This window comes from Mesoplodon densirostris, chromosome 10 (assembly GCF_025265405.1).
Source record: "Mesoplodon densirostris isolate mMesDen1 chromosome 10, mMesDen1 primary haplotype, whole genome shotgun sequence".
NCBI classification, from domain to species: Eukaryota; Metazoa; Chordata; class Mammalia; order Artiodactyla; family Ziphiidae; genus Mesoplodon; species Mesoplodon densirostris.
In genome coordinates, this window is record NC_082670.1 from 72,973,758 (window position 1) to 72,991,171 (window position 17,414).

At 45.7% G+C, this 17,414-nt stretch overlaps 1 protein-coding gene across 6 annotated transcripts in view; it reads left to right on the forward strand.

Moving 5' to 3' along the window:
* The window catches only part of RAD54L2 (RAD54 like 2), an 88,497-nt gene that overhangs the window by 61,922 nt on the left and 9,161 nt on the right, over positions 1 to 17,414 (forward strand). For all 6 annotated transcript variants that reach the window (XM_060110140.1, XM_060110139.1, XM_060110137.1 and 3 more), the window contains 16 exons: positions 1,623 to 1,824; positions 2,781 to 2,920; positions 3,388 to 3,504; positions 3,824 to 4,050; positions 4,841 to 5,023; positions 5,164 to 5,297; positions 6,897 to 7,093; positions 8,164 to 8,506; positions 9,190 to 9,367; positions 10,562 to 10,804; positions 11,027 to 11,145; positions 12,679 to 12,797; positions 14,609 to 14,708; positions 15,455 to 15,660; positions 16,079 to 16,251; positions 16,771 to 16,967. In XM_060110140.1, the coding sequence (XP_059966123.1) occupies positions 1,623 to 1,824; positions 2,781 to 2,920; positions 3,388 to 3,504; positions 3,824 to 4,050; positions 4,841 to 5,023; positions 5,164 to 5,297; positions 6,897 to 7,093; positions 8,164 to 8,506; positions 9,190 to 9,367; positions 10,562 to 10,804; positions 11,027 to 11,145; positions 12,679 to 12,797; positions 14,609 to 14,708; positions 15,455 to 15,660; positions 16,079 to 16,251; positions 16,771 to 16,967 (2,878 nt within the window). The remainder of the gene's footprint in view (positions 1 to 1,622; positions 1,825 to 2,780; positions 2,921 to 3,387; positions 3,505 to 3,823; positions 4,051 to 4,840; positions 5,024 to 5,163; positions 5,298 to 6,896; positions 7,094 to 8,163; positions 8,507 to 9,189; positions 9,368 to 10,561; positions 10,805 to 11,026; positions 11,146 to 12,678; positions 12,798 to 14,608; positions 14,709 to 15,454; positions 15,661 to 16,078; positions 16,252 to 16,770; positions 16,968 to 17,414) is intronic.

Consider the following 17,414-nt stretch of genomic DNA (forward strand, 5'->3'; position numbering starts at 1 on the left):
GCTGTTTTATACAATGCTTACTGTGTGCCAGGCATTGTCTTAGTGCTTTATCTAGGCTATCTCATATAATCATCACCACACCCCTCTGAGACTGAGAAATAACACTACAGTTGTTATTCCCTTTTTATAATTGAGGAACAGAAAGGTTATAATAAGGGGTAGAGTTGGTGTTCACACCCCAGTGTCTATACTGAAGCCCTATGCTCTGTTATCTCTTGGGAAACATTAGTTTCCAACTCCATACTGTTCTAGAATCTGGCATTAATATGAAAGAGAACATAGGGAACACAGAATGGTAATAGGGCCAGGAGGGGCTACACCAGGCCACAGAAGGTGAGCAGTAACAGAATGTCTGGGACACTCATGATTCCCTGTCTCAGCCACTGACTGGTGAGACGGCCCTTTGGTATTTTTTGGTGGTTGAGTGCATAGGATGATGACCCATGGTAAGTCTTTTTTTCAGCTTGGGGACATCAGCTTACTGGTTCACTCATTGAGGTCTGTGGCAGCCCTGGCCTCCCTTTACCAAAGTCTACAGGGTTGCACGTTCTTCTTGAGTCCATACTGACATGTGTTTTTTGTTTTGTTTTGTTTTGTTTTTTGCAGTACGCGGGCCTCTCACTGTCGCGGCCTCTCCCGTTGCGGAGCACAGGCTCCGTACGCGCAGGCTCAGCGGCCATGGCTCACGGGCCCAGTCGCTCCGCGGCATGTGGGATCTTCCTGGACCGGGGCACGAACACGTGTCCCCTGCATGAGCAGGCGGTTGATACCACAAATGACATTCCCTCTGTTAGGAATTTCTTCCCCTTCTTCCCCTGTCCCCAAGGCAATAATACCATTAGACATTCTGTTCATCTTTTAAGTTCTCGCTTACATTTTACCTCCCATATAATTCCTTGTGTGATCATCCCATGAAATAGTACCTTTCATATTCCTGTGACCCTAACACAATTATTCTTGGTTTAGCTAATTACCTCTGGCTGAAAAATGGTACCTTAAACTTTGAAGGTCTTTAGGTCAGTTTCCCTGCCCCTCTTGTATTTAGCACACCTTGCCTTATTATGTCTAGAAAACAAATTCCTTGAAGGGAAGGAATTTAGAAATATTCCTTGAAGCATCTAGGACAGTGCTTGCCATGTTGTAATCCCTCATTAAATGGCTGGTAAATTGAATGAACCCTTTAATACACTGAAGGGAGGAGTGGTCTCCCTGTTGGCAGGTGAGACTTGCTTAGAGTCATACAAATGAGTGTGAGCTGTATTGGGAACTCAGTTGTCCCTTTCTGAGTAGTCTGAGACCATGAAACGTCCTCACTCTGATCGTAGTGCTAAATTATATCAAGAGTGATGGCTATCATTTGTTGTGAGCCTACTCTGGGGGCCAGGCCTGGTTCTAAGCATGCACACTATTTAGTCCTCACAACAGGTCTGCAGTGTGGACATTACTATACTCATTTTATAGATAAGTCCATTGAGGTTCAGAGAGATGTAACTTGCTTTATTGAATCACCAGCTAATAAGTTGCTGAGTTGAGATTTGAACCCTGGTGGGTCTGGCATCAAAACCCACTTCTTCTTCCAGTAAAGGTTGGTCCCTGGCACCTCTTTCCCTTTGTCTCTTCAGACGCATCCCTGGAAGACATGTGTGGCACTGAGTGTGCCCAGCTGGGGGAAGATGGGCAGCGGCCACCGCGGTGCACTTCAACTACCTCATCTCAGTCTGAGCCTTCAGAGCAGCTTAGGCGCCACCAAGGCAAGAGCCTTGCCTCCGAGGACCCCAAAAAGAAGAGAGCTCAGAAGCCCTCCCACATGAGGAGAAACATACGGTGAGCTATGCTCTGGGTAAGAGGGGAAGAGAGGGAGTAGAAGTATTACCTTCGTTTGAAGGCTGTCAGTAGCAAAAGGACTGGTTTGAGCAGGAGAGTCCGATTTCCCAAGGAGAAAAGTATAAGTTGTGTGCCCCAATTAATAGTGAAGATGGAGCTCAGGACCACTGGGTCTGGGCTGTCAGAGGATACAGGGCTGAAGTGGATGGCACTCGAGCACCCCTGGGGAGTGTCCCACTCTTTGGAGGCCCGGGGAAGCAGCCATAGCATGCTCTGGTTGGACTCTGGTTTCTTCCTTTATTTTTTCCTTGTGTCTCAAAATAAGAGGAGATAAAAGAAGTTGAGTTCTTATTTTCTTAGAACTCAACATCAGTTGGAAGACGGCTGTCTGGTCCAAAGCAGGGCTTATTCCTTGAGCTAAGAGATCAGCAGATGTGAACTTCCTTAACTATCCAAATCCCCAATAGTTCTTTCTTCTACCAATGACAGTTTTGCTGTTGAAAGGAGATAAATGATATTTTTTTCCTCCTACCCTCATTTTTTTTTAAACATAATGATGACTTGAAAATTTACTTTAAGTTTGGGAAATAAGGATGTAGAATCATCCATAATCCTACTTTCCCATATAACAACTCTGTTTTTTATACTGCTTTCCAGCTTTATGAATTACATATTACTCTATTTCACTCTTGATCTGTTATGTGCAGAGATGATTCAGCAGGGGCACCTGTCAGGAAGTTAAATAATATGAAAAACATTAGCCCAGAACCACCTGAGCCTTGAAGTCCCATTTATTTTTTTACCTTGCCCATTTCATGGGTGTAGTGGGGCTGATGTGGCTTCTTCTCCCACCTCAGCTCTCTGAGCCCAGCAATGATGGTTTCCCTCTTTATCTTGACATTACATTGCCCAAATCTCAAGTGAACCCAAGTGCTCTCTCTTATTTAAATGTTTAGCAAGCTGCTCCGGGAGGATCAGTTGGAGCCAGTTACCAAAGCAGCACAACAGGAAGAATTGGAAAGAAGGAAACGCCTGGAGCAGCAGAGGAAGGATTACGCAGCCCCCATTCCCACCGTTCCCCTGGAGTTCCTTCCCGGTAAGCAGTGGAGGTGGCAGGAAAGGCCCCGCGCTGCAGGGAGAAGAGACCCTCAGTGCACACTGTGGTCAAGGACAGATCTGGAATAAGATCTGCCTCTCAGGAATCCTTTCAATCCATTCAGTTTCTGAGAAGCACATGATCAGAAGGATCTCATTTGAAAAGTAAGATGGATAAAAATGTACCTCCTTAAATTGACGTTATTTAGATTTTCATCCATAACTTTGGATGTTAACATGCCAAGGGATTAGGACATTTTCTAGTGGTCAGGTGAATACTAGGAAGTAAGAGCCAGTAGAGAAAAGGGAATTTGGGAAGAAGACTAGGGTTTTTGAGATGCCCTCTACTTGTCTCCTCAGGGGATAGTCCCCCAGAGAGCAACAAAGGAGGAGGATGGCAAATCATTTTGGAAAATATGTTTGAGCTAAATGTGGTTTTGACATTCCCTTCCATCTTTTTTTCCCCAGAGGAAATTGTCTTAAGAGCAAGCGATGGACCCCAACTGCCTCCTCGGGTCTTGACCCAGGAAGTGATTTGTTTGGACAGTAGCAGTGGCAGTGAGGATGAAAAAAGCAGTCGAGATGGTAAGATTGAGCCAGAGGTGCCCCTCCTTCCTCCTGACCCAATGTTCTCCCTGAGAGATTAGCTGTACCTTTGAATAGAAGATTGTTCAGTCCTTCCTCATTCAGTTTGGGTTCTGACTGTGACAAATTTCCCTGAGTCTCCTTGGTAAATATAAGTTTTCCCCTTGTCTTAATGTGAAGCTAAAAATAGAAATAAAAAATTTTTACAAGTGATAACAAGTTCTAACTTTGTTTCCATGCTCTCCTGTTTTAACAACGAGCAGTAAATTATCTCTGCTTCCTGAGTTTTTGTTTTGTTTTGTTTTGTTGGCTGTCTCAGAGGTGATTGAATTGAGCTCTGGAGAGGAGGACACTCTGCACATTGTGGACAGCAGTGAGTCTGTCAGTGAGGAGGATGAGGAAGAGGAGAAAGGTGGCACCCATGTGAATGACGTCTTAAATCAGCGCGATGCTCTGGGGCGGGTCCTTGTCAACTTGAACCACCCTCCGGAGGAGGAGAACGTCTTCCTGGCCCCGCAGTTGGCACGGGCAGTGAAACCTCATCAGGTACAGCAAATCTGGACTCTTCTCTTGGTCTCCTTTCAGCTTCCTTGCTGTGGACGTCACCCGCATCACAGCCTGTGAAGTACTTGTTTGGTACCATGAGCAGCTATTGGAAAGGCCTGATTCTTCCTCCTAGCAGTTGATGCTTCAGGATTCCTGATGAATGGGAAGGGACATGCCTGAGAGATGCCCTATCATGTAGAAGGTGCTAATCTTTTGGCTGAATAACCTTGAGCCTCCTTCTGTGAGATCTGAAAGACTGATTGAGATACTCTCTGGAGAGCAGTGCTTTGATTAGGGAATTGTGGCTCTGGAAGAGATGTGAGACTCAGAAGTCTGAGGGACTTTCTGATAGGAAGGATCAGAGTAGTTTGTGTTGACCCAGAACCTGGAACCAGGACCAGTGAGTGAAAGCTCTATGAAGTCAGCAGTTGACTCAACGTAAGAACTCTTAACAGTAAGAATAGCTCCTTGTGAAATGGGCTGCCTTGAGGTGAGCAGCCAAGGTCAGCCACCAAGCCTAAGTGAAGGACCCAGTCAGGAATTTGGTACTCAAGATTCTTGCCTCAGATGGGCCACTGTACCAGGTGAATGCTTTTCTGTGTTTTCTCTGAGAAGAACGTCACCAGCCAATTAACTAGTCAGGGTTCAGAGAAACTTCTGTAGCCGTCCACACCAGCTGTCTGGTATAATGTCTGCTCATTTACTTAATTCTGACTAGTTCCAAAGTAAGTAAACTAGACCCCTGGTCTTTGCCAGCCAAAGATATTTGTTTGTGTTTGTTCCCTGTCAGATTGGTGGGATCCGGTTCCTGTATGATAACCTGGTTGAGTCCTTGGAGCGATTTAAGACCAGTAGTGGCTTTGGCTGTATCCTGGCCCACAGCATGGGACTGGGGAAAACTTTGCAAGTGATCTCCTTCATCGATGTCCTCTTCCGCCACACGCCAGCCAAAACCGTCCTTGCCATTGTGCCGGTAAGTGTTTGGGAAGGCACCACTTGGTCACCCCTCTGCAGAGCTCTGGAGTAATGCCTTACTGGGCACTAAAAAGCCTTACGAGCTCAGCTCTGAGCTTGTTCCCTAAAACTCTCTTTTTGGACTTGAATTTCTGATAGGTTAATACTCTTCAGAACTGGCTGGCAGAGTTCAACATGTGGCTCCCAGCTCCTGAAGCCCTTCCAGCTGACAACAAGCCTGAAGAAGTCCAGCCTCGGTTCTTTAAAGTTCACATCTTGAATGATGAGCATAAGTAGGTGGCCTGCCCTCTCCTCTCTGCCCCTTTCCTTTTATTTTTTTATTATTATTTTAAATTTTTTATTTATTTTATTTATTTACTTTTGGCTGGCTTGGGTCTTCGTTGCTGTGCGCAGGCCTTCTCTACTTGCGGTGAGCAAGGGCTACTCTTCGTTGCGGTGTGCCGGCTTCTCATTGTGGTGGCTTCTCTTGTTGCAGAGTGTGGGCTTTAGTAGTTGCAGCACATGGGCTCAGTAGTTGTGGCTCACGGGCTCTAGAGCACAGGCTCAGTAGTTGTGGTGCACGGGCTTAGTTGCTCCATGGCATGTGGGATCTTCCCGGATCAGGGCTTGAATCCGTGTCCCCTGCATTGGCAGGCAGGCGGATTCTTAACCACTGCACCACCAGGGAAGGTCCCCACCTTTCGTTTTAGACTTCTTCCCAGGATCTGGATGTCAAGGCAATCTATCTGGGTATGTGCCTTGTCCTCCCAGATTCCTTTTGGTTTCTTTATGTATCCCCCTCTCTCTTCTTGCTACTCATTTTTTCTCTGCCTAGTTTTTCAGTAAAGTCAGACTTATGTAGCCTGGAAAATTTCTTGTATTCTGCTTGAAGATGCTTTTATGTCCTAAAAAATCTGTGTACATGGTCACATTTTCCCATGTGTATAGTAATAAAATTCAACATGATAAAATGAAACTTTCCATCTCCTAACTTTTCACCTTTTACATTTATCTTTTATTAGAAACCTAATCACCAGTCTCTTCTTTTAAGCACCAATCTATATTTGACCTTTAACAGTACAACTTCCAAGCTTTGAAAAGTGCAAACCTTTTTTTGTTTCAGATTTAAATAAAATTATTTATATTTCCATTCTGTAAATTCAACCTGGTTTCCAAAAATCTAAAGCTATTTCTTGATCCAAGCCAGCAATCCATGCTACCCTTTCCCCTCGTTGATATGAATAATTGAGAAGGTAGACTTTCTTTTCTGCAGAGGCCACCTTTTGTGATGTTTGGTCACACACATCAAAACGAGGAGACTATGAGTGGCCCTACAGGTGGCTGATCACCTGCTCTTTCCTAGATTTCAGGACTGTCAGTCCACACAGCAGTTAATGAAATACAGCCAGGGCTCAATTGTTTAGGAGTAGAGGGACTGTGCTGAGTGGCATCCGGTCTCTGCTGTTCTTTTTCCTTTACTGTGCATCCTTGGCTCTTTATTCACAAGGGCCTGGGCAGGTGAAACACAGAATGTTGCCCTTGCTTTTACTACTTTGTATTCATTTTGGAAATAACTTGAAATTCTCCCTCAAATGTAGAACTGTAGTCATGAATGTACATCCAGGGAGGTTGTCACTTTTGCTTGTCTTGTGCCATTGAATTTCTGTTTTTTGCTATTTAACCATCATCAGTGAACCAGTCCATCCTTAGTTCAATTAGTGTCTCTAGAATGGTGGGAAAGTCCTTGGTCAGCTGGCCAGCCCTGTGATGCTGCCACATGAAGTCTTGGGCAATAAGGACTCTGAATGTACATGAACACAGCTTTGACGGTGAGGAATTTTTCCTGGGGAGCAGGGGAAGCAATAATACTTTCTTTCTGTTCACTTTTGCAGGACAATGGCAGCTCGTGCTAAAGTGATGGCTGATTGGGTGTCAGAGGGTGGGGTGCTGCTGATGGGGTATGAAATGTACAGACTCCTCACCCTGAAGAAATCCTTTGCCACAGGTAGACCGAAGAAAACCAAGAAACGTTCTCACCCGGTCATCATTGATCTGGATGAGGAAGATCGACAGCAGGAGTTTCGAAGAGGTGGGCAGCCTCTCTGGGAATACTCTAAAGGGTGATCCAGGGGAAAAGAAATAGTGTCTGCTATAGCACCTAGTCAAATGGGAAGCATTATTGATGTGAGTTGTATTGACATGAACCAGAAATCCTGGTCCCCAAGGTAGGTGGGATGACCTGCACTGGCTCTCAGAAGATATTGCTTTCTCTGCAGGCAGTGGAATTCTGGGTAGGCCAGGCCACAGTCTGGCATGGGGGAGACTCCCCTGTGTCTTTCATAGAACAGTTAGAAGAGTAACTGCTCCCTTCACCACTTCCCAGAGATGTTGTGAGATAGCATTAAGAAAATATAAAGTATTTAAATCGCTAATATACAGAGTAGTAATAATGTTGTTTGTGAATTTATAAAAGAAGAATTTATCCCAATTTTCTTGTTTTTTGGTGAAAGCCATTTTTCTCATAGTTCTAGTTCTGCTCCCTCTTCTATGGGGCCTTGGTCTATTTGGGGAAGAAAATTTTTTTTAAGGTTCAGAGGCTGTTTCACTTTATAGATCTCTTCATCTATGAGATTCTGTTTTTTAGGTTTGCTTCTGTGGCTGAATTTGCCATTTAACGTTGACTGGCGAGTAACTCCAGGAAGACCTTGTCCTTTAGTTAGTTCCCACCAGCCAGCTCTCAGATGGCACCAAGACAATGGTGACAGCCAGTGGAAGTGTCTGGATTATTCCCATCAATACCATCCAGACTCATTTTTAATCCTAGGCTAGTACTCTGTAAAGTCATGCTGTCTGCTACCTGGTTGGTATAAGCCCTAGGAATGCAAGTCAGTTTTACTCTTAGCCTAAAAGGAAAAAAATTAAGGAAAGGAAAGAGGGAAAAGGGATATTTACTGCAAGAGTCAATAGGCCAGGTTAATGTGTCACACCAAATGCACAGGAGCTTGAATGGTTGGCTCCCTTTCACCAATGGGGGCTGACTCTTGCTTTCCTGCTTCCTTCATTTCTTCTGTCTCCTCCAGGGTGCACCCCTACTTCTCATATTGTTGACTAAGAGCAGGCCCTCTCACCTTCTTACTCCGGATCCTCTTCCCTCCCTAGAGTTTGAGAAGGCCTTATGCCGCCCTGGCCCTGATGTGGTAATCTGTGACGAGGGACACCGCATCAAAAACTGCCAGGCCAGCACCTCACAGGCCCTGAAGAACATTCGCTCTCGCCGCCGGGTGGTGCTGACCGGATACCCTCTGCAGAACAACCTCATCGAGTACTGGTGCATGGTGGACTTTGTGCGTCCAGACTTCCTTGGCACCCGGCAGGAGTTCAGCAACATGTTTGAGCGCCCCATCCTGAATGGACAGTGTATTGACAGCACGCCTCAGGATGTCCGCCTCATGCGGTACCGGAGCCATGTCCTGCACAGCCTCCTGGAGGGCTTTGTGCAGAGGTGAGCCATCCTCAGGGCTCTGTTTTCTAAATCCTTGGAGAGCCCTGATGGAATAGACATGACAAGGCTTTCCTGAAGGGGAAAGGTGGTTACAGTGGGAGGGCCCCTTTCTAGTAGGGCAATAGTAAAACTTTCCTTTTACTGAATAGCTTTTCCTGAATAGTTAGCAGACGGTGGATATCCAGTATTTCAATCTCTGAGTCTGGTCCAGAAGTGCTTTTCTCAGAAGTTAATCTTTGAGGTTACTAGGGATATCTGCCTTACTTGCTGAGAGAAGCAGGAGATAACTACCATTCTAATGACTTGAGTGAAAGAATAAAGTGGTGGTTCTCAGGGGTATGGCTTCACCAGTTTCAGCATCTTAGAAGATGTAGGCTAGCCAGTCTGAAGCATCCCTTTGTTTTTCCTTGTTAAGATGGCATGTGTGGAGAAAGCTTAGAGAAGCAGCCCTAGATTAGGGTAAGAACCTGGAGTTCCCAGGTCACTCTGCCTCTTTGCTTTAGTTTTTATACTCAAAATAAGTTTCTTGATGGTTGCTGAGCCAATCCGCATTATGGTAAGGCTGTTGTGAATGTTGAAATCCTAAAGAAGGCGGTGTGGCAGAAATGCAGGGTTCTGTTTTTATCCTGCACTGACCCCTCCTGGACACACTGCCTTGTCAATTCTGATCTGTACCTTTGTAGGAGAGGCCACACTGTGCTGAAGATTCATCTCCCTGCCAAGGAAGAAAATGTGATCCTGGTGCGACTCTCTAAGATCCAGCGAGATTTGTATACACAGTTCATGGACCGCTTCCGGGACTGTGGTAGCAGTGGCTGGCTGGGGCTGAACCCCCTCAAGGCTTTCTGTGTCTGCTGCAAGGTGTGTTGAGGCCTCAGGGAATACTAAGACACAGACTAAGGATGCTTATGGTCCCAAGGGAGTTGTTCCTGCTGGGAGTCCTTGATAAAGGAAGAAGTTCACTGAATTGAGGGCTCCAAGGCAAGACAGTTCCCAGGAGTGCCACTCATAGACTATAATGTAAATGGTGCCCCTTGCAAATGTGCAACTTGTTATACCAAACTTGAGAAGTCACTTCCTTTCTCACTGATCTTTTTCACCTGAGAAATGGAGTGATGGTGGAACATCGTGGGACAAAATTTTTGACTGCTAGCGTAATCAGGATTCAAGAAATATATAGCATAGACACATTATTAGGGATACCTTCCATTTGATTCTGTATTTAATCAGATCAAGATCTCTTTCATTCTGATAATGCTTGAGATGGTTTGGGGACAGCAAGGCCTAGGTGTCTTTAGCACTGAGCCTCGTGAACAGGTTGATGAACGCTGACTTGTCTTTGACCTGGCCAGATGCTCTCTGTTGCCTCACGAAGGATCCTTTTCTTTGACAGCTCTCAACCAACCTGTTGGGTATTATTTCCAATTGAGCACTGCTTTAATAAGTCAGCTGAAGGTGTGTGTCTAGGGACAGATGGGTTTCAAAATATTTCTTTTGTACCCACAGTCCTAGACCAGGGCAAGGAAGCTAAAGCAGACATGGTCTTGAGGATGCTGCGGTGCAAACATACCCTTCCCACCCCCCCACACACCGCTTTCCCCTGGAATTCTCAACTCCTGCCAGGAATAGTCCTTGAAATGACTTACAGTTGATCATCTGTAAGTTAGATACTTTTGTCCATAGGGAGAGATTGGTCTTGTTTCATAGTTTCATACAGTAGTTGACTGTAGCCACATGGTGAAACAGGAATGTTCTTGTTCTTGCTTAAATAAGAATGCAAGACTTGTGACACAGCCTTTTTGGTTGTGTACCAATCATACTGGCATGCCTCCTGGTGTGAATTCTCCCATTCATGTATCATAGCAATCAGAGTTGCTTAGTGAAAATGAGTGTGCAGGCTCTTTGACCATGAGGGGGTTGGGGAGACATTAAGTTTTGGTGTGACTATGTGCTGTGGGAGGTGTGTGTTTGAATAACTGCATGTTTCCAGACTCCCTGGGACACCCTTAGATTGTTCTCTGCCCTATGCTTCCTCCCCTTTAACTTGAACCTCAGATCTGGAATCACCCTGACGTGCTGTATGAAGCCCTTCAGAAGGAGAACCTGGCCAATGAGCAAGACTTAGACGTGGAAGAGCTTGGTTCATCAGGGACTAGTGCCCGCTGCCCTTCACAGGGAACAAAAGGCAAGGGTGAGGACAGCGCCTCAATGGGAGAGGCGACCAATAGCAAGTTCCTACAAGGGGTCGGCTTTAACCCTTTCCAGGAGCGAGGCAACAACATTGTCACATATGAATGGGTGAGTCAAGCAGATACTTTTGTGGCCATAAACCACTGCTGAGAAGGGATCGTGCAAAGCTTTCATGGGGAGAGGGTGGGGCTTGTGCAGTGCACTGTACTGCTAAGGTCTGCAGGGAACTATTAAGGTTGCCTGTGAGCTGCTGCCTTTGAGGGAGAGAATAGTATTTCTAGTAATCTGGCCATGGACCTGCTCCAAGCTGCCTCATTTCCTCTCCTATAGGCCAAGGACCTTTTGACTAATTACCAGACTGGTGTCTTAGAGAACTCTCCCAAGATGGTACTGCTTTTCCACCTGATTGAGGAAAGTGTGAAGCTTGGAGACAAGATCCTTGTGTTCAGGTAGGAAGAGAAATTGCCGAGTGTGTGTCTTTGGTAAAGAGTGATACAACCCCTGCAGAGTGAGACCATCCGGGGTTGCACCAGCCCCCTTTTATCTCCATGCCTCTGCAACCAGTGCTTCTTGTGAGGACCTTCTTGCATTTCTTCTCTTTCTTAGAGTTTCTTTTTTTATACAATGCAATTTCTCTGCAGAGAACATTTGAAACCTTAGGCTAACATTGGAGATCACAGTCTAATCCTTCAAATTGTGACGCAGGCCGAATATGACCTGTGGCCTGTTTTTGTACAGCCTGAGAGCTAGTTTTTCCATTTGAAAAGAGGTTTTTTTCATTTTTGTTTTTTTAAAGAAGCATATGCAGGGAATTCCTTGGTGGTCCAGTGGTTAGGACTCTTGCGATCCCACTGCGGGGGACACGGTTTCAATCCCTGGTCAGGGAACTTCCCGTAAGCCGCAGGGTGCGGCCAAAAAAAATAAAATTAAAAATTGAAAAAATTAAAATTAAAAAAAGAGAAGCATATGCAGCAGAGACTATGTGTGGTCTGCAAAGCCGAAAAATATTTGCTCTCTGGCCCTTTACAGAAAACGTTTGCTGACCCCTGGTCTAAACTGCATCTATGCCTCCCCAGCCTTTTTTTTTTTTTTTCCTAAGCTTTGTGTATAAGGCCAAATAAATAATGGTTTTTGTTCCAAGTCACATTCTCAGTCTTGCCAGAGCTTTGAGTCCCATCAAGGCCTCACTCCTCAGGGAAACAGACGTAAAGTAGATTGCTTCTCCTTTGTTCCGACTAGATTATGCTCCAGTGAGAGCTAAGTGGCAGGAGCCTGGCTTGGGAGTCTCAGACTGAGGGTTCCCATGTGTAAGATACTTTGAGAGGAAAGCAGTGATTGTAACTTAGGGAGAGCCTAGTGCTACACTGCTTTTATGGACTGGCTCTCTGGATAACTTGGAAGCAACTAAATGATCTATCTCCTTAGTAAGATCTATAATATTGCCTGTGGCCTGTAATTCGATCTAATGCATATTCATGCAGTGTTGGTTTTTTTTTTTTTTTTTTTTTTTTTTGTGGTATGCGGGCCTCTCACTGTTGTGGCCTCTCCCGTTGCGGAGCACAGGCTCCGGATGCGCAGGCCCAGCGGCCATGGCTCACGGGCCCAGCCGCTCCGCGGCATATGGGATCCTCCCAGACCGGGGCACGAACCCGTATCCCCTGCATCGGCAGGCGGACTCTCAACCACTGTGCCACCAGGGAGGCCCCAGTGTTGGTTTTTAATGCTGATGCTATTTGTTACTCTGCACTGAGCTAAATCTCAGAATTTTTCAATCGAGGAAGTAATAGGATAAAGACTTTTTAGTCGGGTGGTGGTAATAAGTGTGTGGACGACTCTACTCCCGTATGAGCTAGGGTGGTTCTTTGTGGGGAGTCGGATGTGGGAGCTCCCACTGTCAGAGGGGAGCCTATTGAGGTGGGCCTATTGGGGAACAAGATTCCCTTAGGTCCAGGAGCCTTCTGAACCAAATGTGTCCCTTTCAGCCAGAGCCTTTCCACCTTGGCTTTAATCGAGGAGTTCCTAGGCAAACGAGAAGCGCCCTGTCTACCTGGTGCTGAGGGGCAAGGAATACAGAAGTGGGTTCGAAACGTCAGCTACTTCCGTGAGTTCATTGCTGCTTGCTTTCTGGAGCCTTGGCAAGGTCTGCCTAAGGGTTTCCTTTCCCTCTCTCTCTTCCTCTCTTCTCCTACTCCACCATCACATGAACAAGAATATCTGTGATTGACTAAGGAGCAGAGAGACGCTAAGAGCAAGCTGCTTTGTGTGAGGCACTGTCCTGGGCTGGGGAGCTTAAGCCAGATAGGGGGAGTGCACAGATGTAGAAGACATATGCCTTGTCATCATCCAAGGTGCAGCAACTCAAGGACAGATTCAAAGTAGCACTGATTGATTGCCCTCATGGGGGTTCTAAGGAGGACAGAATCATCATGGCGAGGATGGTTGGAGAAGGCTTCCTGGAGGAGGTGGAGCTTGCACTAGACTTGCAGAGATGGGGAGAATTTGAATATACAGAGCTGGTGTGGCCCAAAGATCATCTTAGGCAGAAGGAACAAAGTGAACACAGCCTAGATCATGTATTCAAATTGGGGGAGATGGTGTCCCTAAGGGGGTGAAAATTGGTTCTCGAGGAGACAAAAAAATCTTAACTTTTTAAAAGTGTAAAGCACAAATATGTATATAATGAATAAACATATACAGTATATCTGTGGTGTTAAAATTTTATGGAGGGCATGGTGATTGGGAAAAAATGTGTAAAAAGCCTCCTTAATGGGGTGGTGATGAAAAAAAAAGTTGAGAAATATTGACTTCAGAGACTTATTGACCAGATATTGACATTTGGGCCAGTTAATTCTTTGTTGTAGGGAGCTGTCCTTTGCATTGTAGGATGTTTAGCAGCATCTCTGTTCTCTACTCACTAGATGGCAGTAGCATCCACACAGTTATAACAACCCAAACCATCTCCAAACATTGCCACATGTTCCTTGTAGGGTAGTAGGGTGGGGAAATCTTCTTGTTGAGAAGCCCTGGCCTAAAGGAAAGATTTAGAGAAATGGAGGTTCAGGGGGTGGTGATGAGAGTCCAGCACAGGAGCTAGCCTGGATCCTTGTGTTGACTATAGGCTTGCCCAGTGAGTCAGTGCTGAGCTTTTTTGTGCTTGGAAATTGTGGGAACTCAAGTTGAAAGGTAGGTTGGGGTGTTGACTGAGGGAGCCTCTAATACCAGGCAATTAAACTAATGCTTCCTACATTGGTAGTAATTCAGTTCTCCATGTAGTATTTCATACCCTTAGCTTTGCCCTTTTCTCTGCTTTACTCTAGGTGGCAAATGTTGCCCCTCTTCCCTTATTCATGCTTCTTAACTGAAGCTTACCTTTTCTCTTTCTTTTGAGCTTCCCTCTTTTCACTCATATGTCCCATCCCACTGCTCCAGTTCTATTTTTTTAATGTCTCCTTCGAGCAACTTCGTAGCCTTAGGAGCTTGTTAACACTGTAGATTCCTGCGTGGGGGAGGAATATCATCCATATCAAAACACAAAACCCTTGGTCCTTTTGCAGTCACTAAGATTCACAGGACTGAGGCAGAGCAGTTACCTTAAGCCAGTGTTTACCAGGCTTCCTTAACTAGGGTGATTCTTTTGCACTCTGAAGTCTAGGAACCTTGGCCTTAGAATTGACCCAAGATACTAAAGGGAAAAACACAGTTTATAGTCTTTGTTGCACATGTGAATCACTTGGGGGTATTTTAAAATTATAGATGCCTGGGTCTCATGGTAGATCCCCATGGAATGTCCAGGCTGTGGAATCTGAGCACTGTAGTCTGTGTTTGTTTTGTTTTAAACACGTTTGCCCATTGATTTTGCTGTGTACCCCTGCCCTCATCTGTCCATTTCTTGTGTGTTTCCTTCTGTCCTAGGGCTAGATGGTAGCACCCCTGCCTTTGAGAGGGAGCGGCTCATTAATCAGTTCAATGATCCCAGCAACCTCACCACCTGGCTGTTCCTTCTCTCCACAAGGTGAGTGGATCCTGAGAGGGGAGGTCAGAGGACTGCATTCAGGGCATTTGGCTACATGGGCAGGTACCGCAAAGGCTTGTCCAAGTTCTGTCAGAAGAGATCTCCTCAGGTTTGTGACTTGTTCTAGAGGTCAGAGAGGGGACCCCATAAAGAAATTGTGTTAGAAGGGCAATTATGATAGTGTCATGAATTTCTTTGAGACCTTCATTCACAATGGTCATAATTAGCTTTTCTCTCAGGATGTTTCTGAGGCTTAGATGATGTGATGAATGTGAAAGTGGTTTAATAAGTAGAAAGTGTAATATAAGTATAAAAGGCTGATGGCATTATTTGTCTCATGCCAAGCGACTTGAAGGCTGTGCTGTCTTCTGCCATCAGAATGCCCTCGATAGGGTATGAACCAGTCATTCTCCTAAGCTGTTAGACGAAACACATCAGAAACATTGGTACACAGACATTTCCCCTCAGCCAGTGACATCACTCTGGGGCCAAGATGTGGGCCTTTACTCATCACAGAGGGATGGGAGGGTGGGTTTTCTTTCTGAGCTGGTAGGTACTTCCATGTTGGATTTTCAGGACATACTTTTCAGTGCTTGAGGAATGCACTGTTCATTAGCAGAATCATTCAGTATATTCTGCTTAGGATAAAGAGGATGATATTGGGGTAGGAGTCACAGGGGGTAAAACCAATTTGAAAACTATCTTTAAAACTAAAGGTTCTGTGATTATTGGCTTGTGTTTTAAAGGGCTGGGTGCTTGGGCGTGAATCTGATTGGTGCCAACCGAGTGGTGGTGTTTGATGCTTCCTGGAACCCTTGCCATGATGCTCAGGCAGTATGTCGGGTATACCGTTACGGCCAGAAAAAGCCCTGTCACATCTATCGCCTTGTGGCTGATTTCACCCTTGAAAAGAAGATCTATGACCGTCAGATTTCCAAGCAGGGCATGTCAGGTGGGCCATCTTCCAGGCTCAGAAGAGGCACATTTATACAGGCTCCCATTCTAATTGTATCAAGGGTGGGAGGGGAGGGGGGCAGGATGTGGAAATGCAGACAGGCTTTCAGTCATAGAAAGCCAGCAGTTCCTTCCATCTCATTCTGATTCAAATAATTGCTTAAGAGGGAATTTACCTCAAATTGTTGAAGATGGGTTTAATGATAAGAGCTGAGCTGGTTATGCAGTTTTCTCTTAACATATTTCTGTTTCATGAGGGCCTCAGACCTGCTCTTTGACTTTCAGATATGGGGTGGCCTGAGATGGTTTAGATATTAGTGACAATTATGCCACCCACAACCTTTCTTCCAATATTTGTAGCTGTGCTTTTGCAGTTTTCTTTGCTGTGAACTTTCTCCATGTCTTCTCCCTTCTAGATCGGGTCGTGGATGATCTCAATCCAATGCTGAACTTTACTCGAAAGGAGGTGGAGAACCTACTGCACTTTGTTGAGAAGGAGCCAGCTCCCCAAGCATCCTTGAACATAAAGGGGATCAAGGAGCCAGTCCTGCAACTTGCCTGTCTGAAATACCCTCACCTCATCACCAAGGTAAGACCCTGGTATGCATGTGTCCCAGTACTGCACTCTCCACTGAGGGAGACTTGTCTGGCAAGCTTGTTTCCTGCATCCAAAGTTTTGTTTCATGCAGACGACTTGAATTCAGCTGCTTCTTTTCCTTGCCCCAGACAGTCCCCCTCCCCTCTCCAAACCACCTATCCTATCCTAGTCTCATCCTAGGAGTGTGAGCTCAGTCATGAGAATAATTTGGCCGTTGTGAGTTTTCCTAGCAGAAAGAGAGGGGGGAAAGTTCTGAAAATATAGTCTGGTAATTCTCTGAACTCTCCAATTCTTTTGATATGGAAGGCAGACTTAGGTTGTCTAAAGCTGGTGCTAGGTTAGAGTTGAGAATTTATGCTGCTGACAGGAAGACAGTAAACCCGCCTTTGTGTCTGTGAGCAGGCTCTTTGCTAAGTACTGGAGACAGCCAGCCATTTCTTGGTTTCAAAGTAAGGCTTATTGTACGTCACAAAGACTGGTAATTAAATCAACATCCTCCTGTGTCCCCAGGAGCCTTTTGAGCATGAGTCATTGCTCCTTAACCGAAAGGATCACAAGCTGACCAAAGCTGAGAAAAAAGCAGCAAAGAAAAGCTACGAGGAAGAAAAACGTACATCGGTCCCCTACACCCGCCCATCATATGCGCAGTATTACCCCGCCAGTGACCAGAGCCTGACCAGCATCCCTGCCTTCAGTCAGAGAAACTGGTGAGTCACTGAAAAGGGAGGAAGGTTTGCTGCTGGGCCAGGGCCAAGCCTTTCAACTGTTTCCTTTTTTAAATAAAGGGAGACCCTACAACTTGCTCTTTGGCTGCTGTGAACTGAGAGGTTCTGCTCTTGGATGAGGTGCTGAAGCAGTTCAGCAGCCCTGGTGTTTTAAGCAGCTCTGGCTGGAAGAGTGAGCTGCTGGGCTTGTGACTCAAGAGAGTCCCTCTGGACTCCCGAGGAGATGCAGCTTCCCATAACACAAATGCCCAGCCCTCCCACACAGCTGCTTCCTATCTGCAGCACCTTGGTGCTAGCCCTCACTTAGCAGCGAAGTTCAAGAGTGAAGGCCAGGTCTTCTGTGGGTCTTGGATTGCAGTCAGGGAATTCTGCTGTTCCTAATGGGATTTCATTCTGTGTCCGCCTTATTCCTGAGCAAAAAATCTTTTT